This window comes from Alosa pseudoharengus, unplaced genomic scaffold (assembly GCF_046254945.1).
Source record: "Alosa pseudoharengus isolate Yale_2024_CS ecotype anadromous, Long Island Sound unplaced genomic scaffold, YU_APseudo_1.1 YU_APseudo_1.1_scf_1, whole genome shotgun sequence".
In the NCBI taxonomy this organism is placed as follows: domain Eukaryota; kingdom Metazoa; phylum Chordata; class Actinopteri; order Clupeiformes; family Clupeidae; genus Alosa; species Alosa pseudoharengus.
This window is the reverse complement of record NW_027468564.1, coordinates 22212597-22222596: the sequence shown is the minus strand read 5'-3', so window position 1 is coordinate 22222596 and position 10000 is coordinate 22212597. Positions and strand designations below refer to the sequence as shown.

General features: G+C 40.1%; 1 protein-coding gene across 1 annotated transcript in view; it reads right to left on the bottom strand.

Annotated features, from left to right (window-relative positions):
• LOC143117400 (uncharacterized) overlaps window positions 1-10000 on the bottom strand; it is a 96242-nt gene that overhangs the window by 50451 nt on the left and 35791 nt on the right. Inside the window, exons 9-10 of the mRNA XM_076279105.1 lie at window positions 9235-9329; window positions 8882-8996 (exon numbers count right to left, since the gene is read on the bottom strand). Of these exons, the coding sequence (XP_076135220.1) occupies window positions 8882-8996; window positions 9235-9329 (210 nt within the window). The remainder of the gene's footprint in view (window positions 1-8881; window positions 8997-9234; window positions 9330-10000) is intronic.

Sequence of the window (10000 nt, the reverse complement as noted above, 5' to 3'; positions counted from 1 at the left end):
TAATGGAACTTAACATGCTGGCCGAGCATTCAGACCAAAACAAATGAAACTTATGATGTCAAATAAATCAATCATGCACCAGATATTACTCTATGATCATCATAACAAACACATATGGAAGTGATATCCTTACACACACACACACACACACACTTACACACCTTACACACCTTACACACCACCCAGAGTCACATTGGCACTGCTAGAAGCTTCTTTCTGTATTTAACCCTTAGAACCCTAAGCTGTTTTTAGGGCATTTTCACTACCTTTATTGAGTGCCACACACACATATTACATTTTGTTTCTTTCAGCAGAGTCTAGGCTATCCATCTAGGCTTCATGTATTAGTACTAGCATTGATTTTATTTAGTTTTTTAAAGAATTAAAATATAGAAAGCGTATTATAAAAATTCTTATATTTTGACATGTATCTCGCCACAGCAAGCTCATAGATCTACATGCATTTCATGTGTGTGTAGGACAGACTGTCCTGAATCTGGCAATATAATTGCCATGTTGGAGGGATACTCTGGGGCTGAGCAATTTACAGAAATATGGTGGTGTGTGATTTACGGAAACAAATACTGTAGTGTTCACTTCAACACACACTGTATAGTGTTCACTTCAACACAGCAGTCTCAGCCTGGTTAACTTTAACACACACTGTATAGTGTTATAGTGCAGTCTCAGCCTGGTTAACTTTAACACACACTGTATAGTGTTATAGTGCAGTCTCAGCCTGGTTAACTTTAACACACACTGTATAGTGTTCCCTTTAACACACACTGTATAGTGTTATAGTGCAGTCTCAGCCTGGTTAACTTTAACACACACTGTATAGTGTTCCCTTTAACACACACTGTATAGTGTTCCCTTTAACACACACTGTATAGTGTTAATTGTAACACAGCAGTCTCAGCCTGGTTAACTTTAACACACACTGTATAGTGTTATAGTGCAGTCTTAGCCTGGTTAACTTTAACACACACTGTATAGTGTTCCCTTTAACACACACTGTATAGTGTTCCCTTTAACACACACTGTATAGTGTTATAGTGCAGTCTCAGCCTGGTTAACTTTAACACACACTGTATAGTGTTCACTTTAACAAACACTGTATAGTGTTCACTTTAACACACACTGTATAGTGTTCCCTTTAACACACACTGTATAGTGTTATAGTGCAGTCTCAGCCTGGTTAACTTTAACACACACTGTATAGTGTTAATTGTAACACATCAGTCTCAGCCTGGTTAACTTTAACACACACTGTATAGTGTTAACTTTAACACACACTGTATAGTGTTATAGTGCAGTCTCAGCCTGGTTAACTTTAACACACACTGTATAGTGTTAATTGTAACACATCAGTCTCAGCCTGGTTAACTTTAACACACACTGTATAGTGTTCACTTTAACACACACTGTATAGTGTTCCCTTTAACACACACTTATAGTGTTAATTGTAACACAGCAGTCTCAGCCTGGTTAACTTTAACACACACTGTATAGTGTTCCCTTTAACACACACTGTATAGTGTTAATTGTAACACAGCAGTCTCAGCCTGGTTAACTTTAACACACACTGTATAGTGTTCACTTTAACACACACTGTATAGTGTTATAGTGCAGTCTCAGCCTGGTTAACTTTAACACACACTGTATAGTGTTCACTTTAGCACACACTGTATAGTGTTCCCTTTAACACACACTGTATAGTGTTCACTTTAACACACACTGTATAGTGTTCACTTTAACACACACTATATAGTGTTCCCTTTAACACACACTGTATAGTGTTATAGTGCAGTCTCAGCCTGGTTAACTTTAACACACACTGTATAGTGTTCCCTTTAACACACACTGTATAGTGTTCACTTTAACACACACTGTATAGTGTTATAGTGCAGTCTCAGCCTGGTTAACTTTAACACACACTGTATAGTGTTATAGTGCAGTCTCAGCCTGGTTAACTTTAACACACACTGTATAGTGTTATAGTGCAGTCTCAGCCTGGTTAACTTTAACACACACTGTATAGTGTTCCCTTTAACACACACTGTATAGTGTTATAGTGCAGTCTCAGCCTGGTTAACTTTAACACACACTGTATAGTGTTCCCTTTAACACACACTGTATAGTGTTCACTTTAACACACACTGTATAGTGTTATAGTGCAGTCTCAGCCTGGTTAACTTTAACACACACTGTATAGTGTTCCCTTTAACACACACTGTATAGTGTTATAGTGCAGTCTCAGCCTGGTTAACTTTAACACACACTGTATAGTGTTCCCTTTAACACACACTGTATAGTGTTTACTTTAACACACACTGTATAGTGTTATAGTGCAGTCTCAGCCTGGTTAACTTTAACACACACTGTATAGTGTTCACTTTAACACACACTGTATAGTGTTATAGTGCAGTCTCAGCCTGGTTAACTTTAACACACACTGTATAGTGTTAACTTCAACTCAGCAGTCTCAGCCTGGTTAACTTTAACACACACTGTATAGTGTTCACTTTAACACACACTGTATAGTGTTAATTGTAACACAGCAGTCTCAGCCTGGTTAACTTTAACACACACTGTATAGTGTTCCCTTTAACACACACTGTATAGTGTTATAGTTCAGTCTCAGCCTGGTTAACTTTAACACACACTGTATAGTGTTATAGTGCAGTCTCAGCCTGGTTAACTTTAACACACACTGTATAGTGTTCCCTTTAACACACACTGTATAGTGTTCACTTTAACACACACTGTATAGTGTTATAGTGCAGTCTCAGCCTGGTTAACTTTAACACACACTGTATAGTGTTCCCTTTAACACACACTGTATAGTGTTATAGTGCAGTCTCAGCCTGGTTAACTTTAACACACACTGTATAGTGTTATAGTGCAGTCTCAGCCTGGTTAACTTTAACACACACTGTATAGTGTTCCCTTTAACACACACTGTATAGTGTTCACTTTAACACACACTGTATAGTGTTATAGTTCAGTCTCAGCCTGGTTAACTTTAACACACACTGTATAGTGTTATAGTGCAGTCTCAGCCTGGTTAACTTTAACACACACTGTATAGTGTTCCCTTTAACACACACTGTATAGTGTTCACTTTAACACACACTGTATAGTGTTATAGTGCAGTCTCAGCCTGGTTAACTTTAACACACACTGTATAGTGTTCACTTTAACACACACTGTATAGTGTTATAGTGCAGTCTCAGCCTGGTTAACTTTAACACACACTGTATAGTGTTATAGTGCAGTCTCAGCCTGGTTAACTTTAACACACACTGTATAGTGTTATAGTGCAGTCTCAGCCTGGTTCACTTTAACACACACTGTATAGTGTTATAGTGCAGTCTCAGCCTGGTTCACTTTAACACACACTGTATAGTGTTATAGTGCAGTCTCAGCCTGGTTCACTTTATCACACACTGTATAGTGTTCACTTTAACACACACTGTATAGTGTTAATTGTAACACATCAGTCTCAGCCTTGTTAACTTTAACACACACTGTATAGTGTTCACTTTAACACACACTGTATAGTGTTATAGTGCAGTCTCAGCCTGGTTAACTTTAACACACACTGTATAGTGTTATAGTGCAGTCTCAGCCTGGTTAACTTTAACACACACTGTATAGTGTTCACTTTAACACACACTGTATAGTGTTCCCTTTAACACACACTGTATAGTGTTCACTTCAACACACACTGTATAGTGTTCACTTCAACACAGCAGTCTCAGCCTGGTTAACTTTAACACACACTGTATAGTGTTATAGTGCAGTCTCAGCCTGGTTAACTTTAACACACACTGTATAGTGTTCACTTTAACACACACTGTATAGTGTTCACTTTAACACACACTGTATAGTGTTATAGTGCAGTCTCAGCCTGGTTAACTTTAACACACACTGTATAGTGTTATAGTGCAGTCTCAGCCTGGTTAACTTTAACACACACTGTATAGTGTTAATTGTAACACATCAGTCTCAGCCTGGTTAACTTTAACACACACTGTATAGTGTTATAGTGCAGTCTCAGCCTGGTTAACTTTAACACACACTGTATAGTGTTCACTTTAACACACACTGTATAGTGTTAATTTTAACACAGCAGTCTCAGCCTGGTTAACTTTAACACACACTGTATAGTGTTATAGTGCAGTCTCAGCCTGGTTAACTTTAACACACACTGTATAGTGTTCACTTTAACACACACTGTATAGTGTTAATTGTAACACAGCAGTCTCAGCCTGGTTAACTTTAACACACACTGTATAGTGTTATAGTGCAGTCTCAGCCTGGTTAACTTTAACACACACTGTATAGTGTTATAGTGCAGTCTCAGCCTGGTTGACTTTAACACACACTGTATAGTGTTCACTTTAACACACACTGTATAGTGTTCACTTTAACACACACTGTATAGTGTTCCCTTTAACACACACTGTACAGTGTTAATTGTAACACAGCAGTCTCAGCCTGGTTCACTTTAACACACACTGTATAGTGTTATAGTGCAGTCTCAGCCTGGTTAACTTTAACACACACTGTATAGTGTTATAGTGCAGTCTCAGCCTGGTTAACTTTAACACACACTGTATAGTGTTAATTGTAACACAGCAGTCTCAGCCTGGTTAACTTTAACACACACTGTATAGTGTTATAGTGCAGTCTCAGCCTGGTTCACTTTAACACACACTGTATAGTGTTCCCTTTAACACACACTGTATATTATTCCCTTTAACACACACTGTATGGTGTTATAGTGCAGTCTCAGCCTGGTTAACTTTAACACACACTGTATAGTGTTATAGTGCAGTCTCAGCTTGGTTAACTTTAACACACACTGTATAGTGTTCACTTTAACACACACTGTATATTTAACACACACTGTATAGTGTTCACTTCAACACACACTAGGGGTGTAACGGTACACAGAAGTCACGGTTCGGTTCATACCTCGGTTCGGACATCACGGTTCGGTACGAGTTCGGTACAGTGGAGGGAAAAGCAAAACAAAAATGCAGAAAGCATTTTTTTTTGTACATGTCTCAGGCTGTACCACCTAGTGTCATACAGTCTCTTCCCTGAGCTATCTGCAACAGCCTGAAGTGTGTAAGATGTAGTCTAAACAGTACAATAAGTACCCAGACTCCATCTGTAACTTGTAAACAAAATAAGACAATCAGCTCTAAAACTGAAAATAGGCCTACAGCATCTCTTATTTCTGAAAGTGCAAATTACATAGAAAAATTATTTTAAAAAATCCACTTAAGCAAGACCTTCAACATCTGTGTTTAGTTGTATATGGAAGGGTCTACAATTTGCCTCAATATTTTTTTTATTGTGTGTAAAGTAATAATCTAGCCTACTAACTGTGAAAATATCACACTATTTTGACTTTTAAAAAAAAACGAAATTGCTCCTTTCATTTCATAAACAGACTACAACTAGAAGTCACGTGACTTTGCCCTTTGACGTTAACTCACCGTAGCATGGTTTGTTTATTAGCCTGGTTAGCGTTGTCACTTTATTTTACTGTCTATGCACTTAACACTACCAGAACCTCATGTGAGAAGTTACAAGTTACCCCAACATAAAGGTAATTACCACGCGATTTACATAGCTTTCTGTGATTACGAAATCATTTAATTTAAGCCATAGGTTTTGGCCCTATTTGTATGTGTATCCAAAGGCTGCTGAAGCGCAGGGGAAGTTTTTTCCCCTCGTTTCAGTGATTGGTAGCCTACATCATCTGGGTGATGGCTTCGAATATGTGTAGCATTTTTTCCACTCACATACCCAACAACTGCTGAACAACGCCGACACACAGTTTCATCTTATCCACCACTCTTTCGTCTGTACTAACGTTACTGTAACTGAAGTTCTTAAACGTGCGATCTTAAAGAGACCAGCGGATCCTCTAACTCTTGTGGGTCTAACCTTAGTGCTGCTAATGACTGACGGACTCGACCGACGACCTGACAAAAAAAACATAGGCGACAATCAGAGCTTCAGAGCTAAGGCGAGGCTACAGATTAGCGTTAGGTGTCGCTAAAGAACTCCCGTAACTCTCGCTACTTAACAGTAATTGCGCATGACATTAATTAATCCACACACGAGTTGTATGTATTTTTATACCGTGTATTCTCCGTGTAAATTCATGCACCGAACCGTGACGCCCGTACCGTTTCGGTTCAATACGAATACATGAACCGTTACACCCCTAACACACACTGTATAGTAGAGGGTGACAATTTTTCGGGACTCCCGCGGGTCACGGTATTCCCGCGGGTTTCCCGCAGTACGGGAGTAAATTTCACTGTTGGTAACGTGATTGGGACGGGACAGGAAATAATAAACGGGAGCTGGCGGGAAGCCAGAGATTATTAACTTAAAAAATGACGCTGCAATGCAGTGAGTGCGCCCAAAGACGTGAGGCATTTCGTTTTAGAAAAGAGAACCAATTACAACCCACAATACGTTTGTTGTTGATTGGTAGCCTATCAGAGCAAGACAAGCAGCTGCCCTGTTCACAATCAATCAGCTTCAGCGATAGGCCCTAAGGCAAAATGGATGCAAAGAAACAGTTACAGGCGAAAGTATCAGCAAAGGACAACTCTATTCAATTGCACGAGCTGTCCGGGAAAGCGATTCTCGTTGAGTTTAATGTGTCATGCAATGTTGGGGCATGACACCTTGACGATCGCATTCCTCAATATATTTATCGCATAACCCTGGCGGAACACAAAAAATTGTTTTGTTTACTCATAGCAACGTTGCTATGCTTCGCTGGTTTAACGTGATGAGAACGGTGCAAACTTAACTGATGGGATGAGATCTAACTATGAAATGATTTAAGCATAGCCTACAGCAAAGTACTGTAAAGTATGTAATTTTAATATAGCCCAAAATGATCGGCTATTAAAGAAAAGTTAGACAAGGCTTTCTGCCCTACCAAAATGTATGGTCACCGCACGCTACTGTAGCCTAACAGTCGGATAACTTTAGACATCAACATAGGGAGCGGGACGGGATTCGGGAGTCTTTCTCTCGGGATTTTGCGGGACAGAATTTTTTTTGGGGGGCTGTCACGTGATCGGGATATGACGGGAGTATTTGTGCGGGCTCGGGATGGGACGGGAGTGAAAATTGCTTCCCGTGTCACCCTCTACTGTATAGTGTTCACTTTAACACACACTGTATAGTGTTCACTTTAACACACACTGTATAGTGTTAATTGTAACACAGCAGTCTCAGGCTGGTTAACTTTAACACACACTGTATAGTGTTCACTTTAACACACACTGTATAGTGTTATAGTGCAGTCTCAGCCTGTTTAACTTTAACACACACTGTATAGTGTTCACTTTAACACACACTGTATAGTGTTCACTTTAACACACACTGTATAGTGTTAATTGTAACACAGCAGTCTCAGCCTGGTTAACTTTAACACACACTGTATAGTATTCACTTTAACACACACTGTATAGTGTTATAGTGCAGTCTCAGCCTGGTTAACTTTAACACACACTGTATAGTGTTCCCTTTAACACACACTGTATAGTGTTCACTTTAACACACACTGTATAGTGTTCACTTTAACACACACTGTATAGTGTTCACTTTAACACACACTGTATAGTGTTAATTGTAACACAGCAGTCTCAGCCTGGTTAACTTTAACACACACTGTATAGTGTTCACTTTAACACACACTGTATAGTGTTATAGTGCAGTCTCAGCCTAGTTAACTTTAACACACACTGTATAGTGTTATAGTGCAGTCTCAGCCTGGTTAACTTTAACACACACTGTATAGTGTTCAATTTAACACACACTGTATAGTGTTCACTTTAACACACACTGTATAGTGTTCACTTCAACACACACTGTATAGTGTTCACTTTAACACACACTGTATAGTGTTCCCTTTAACACACACTGTATAGTGTTCCCTTTAACACACACTGTATAGTGTTATAGTGCAGTGTCAGCCTGGTTAACTTTAACACACACTGTATAGTGTTATAGTGCAGTCTCAGCCTGGTTAACTTTAACACACACTGTATAGTGTTCACTTCAACACACACTGTATAGTGTTCACTTTAACACACACTGTATAGTGTTCCCTTTAACACACACTGTATAGTGTTAACTTTAACACACACTGTATAGTGTTAACTTTAACACACACTGTATAGTGTTATAGTGCAGTCTCAGCCTGCTTCACTTTAACACACACTGTATAGTGTTCACTTTAACACTAACTCTCTCACCCTCTGTCAAAAACATACACACACACATGCACACACCCTTGCACTTATGCAAAAACACACACACACATGCACAAACCCTTACACATACACAAACACACACACAAACACACACACACGCACATGCACACACCCTTGCACACACACACACACACATGCACACACCTTTGCAAACACACACACACACACACAAGTACACACCCTTGCACACACACACACACACACACACACCCTTGCACATACGCAAACACAACTGCTCTTTACAACATTGACATGATCTGTTAGCAAAGTGAACTGGGAACAAGAGGCCATGAGTGTGTGTGTGTGTGTGTGTGTGTGTGTGTGTGTGTGTGAGACTATATGTGTGCGTTTGTGGCTGTGTGTTTGTAACTGCTTGTGTGAGTTTGTGTGAGTTTGTGTGTGTGTGTGAGAGAGAGAGAGAGAGAGTGTGTGTGTGTGAGAGAGAGAGACTGTGTGTATGTGTGTGTGTGTGTGTGTGTTTGTGTGTGTGAAGCGTGTGTGGGTGTGTGAGAGAGTGTGTGTGTGTGTTGGGGTGGGGGGGGGTTATGATATCAGACCTGCCCTCTTGATGACTTCCACCATGTTGGATGGGAAATATCCCACGCGGTCATTTCCTGTCCGGTTGTCATGGATACAGCCTTTCCAGCGGCCATCGGAGTGCTGTTCCAAAACCTAAAAACCAACCACACACACACACACACACACACTTTTAACTTTAACACACACACAAATACTCGCTTAACACAAACACACTCACGTAATTTACGCAGACACACTAACTTAATTTTAACACACACACACACACCCCCCCCCCACACACACACACACACACACACACACACACAAACACACCTACACACACACACACACACACACACACACAAACACACAGACAGAAGCTTGTGCTCACCGTGATGATGTCTCCGGCCTTTATGTTGAGGCTGGTGAGGTCATAGTTATTGCAGTAATCCTTCAGAGCACGAACTTGCATAGCAGCAGACGCCTCTAAGTACACACACACACACACACACACAGATACACACGTGTCACAAAAAGGACACAAACACACACACACACACACACACAGATACACATGTGTCACAAAGAGGACACACACAAACACACACACACACACACACTTAAACACATAGAGCTCTATCACTAAATCTGTCATTCCCTTTAACTGCAGCTCAACTTCAAACAGCGCATCGGTATTTTGATAGACGGCGGCACATTTTCCCTTAAACTGCAAGCAGCTCAACTTCAAACAGCGCATCGGTATTTTGGAGTTGCCATTGAAAACATAGGCTGAAAAAGTAACACTTACCCCAATAACGTTTTGAATGACTGAATATAAAACCTAAGGACATTTATCCTGCAGAGGAGTTGCTTATCTTACATCTTGTAACAGTGCGTCTTCAGCTGTGCTTCATATGTGCCTTTCGCTATAGACCAGGTTTTTATTGGTCAGTGGCGTAATGCTTTTTAGATGGTGTAAGATAGCGATTTTGGATCATGCGCTAGACCACACCTTATGTCATTAATTACGACACCCCTGGGAGCATTGTTTATTAAAAGTGAAGCACATGCCGAAAAATTTGAGTGTAAGATAGGAAAAAGCTTTGCGTCAGGATAAGAATAAGCTTTGCGTCGGGATAAGAATACGCTTTGCGTCG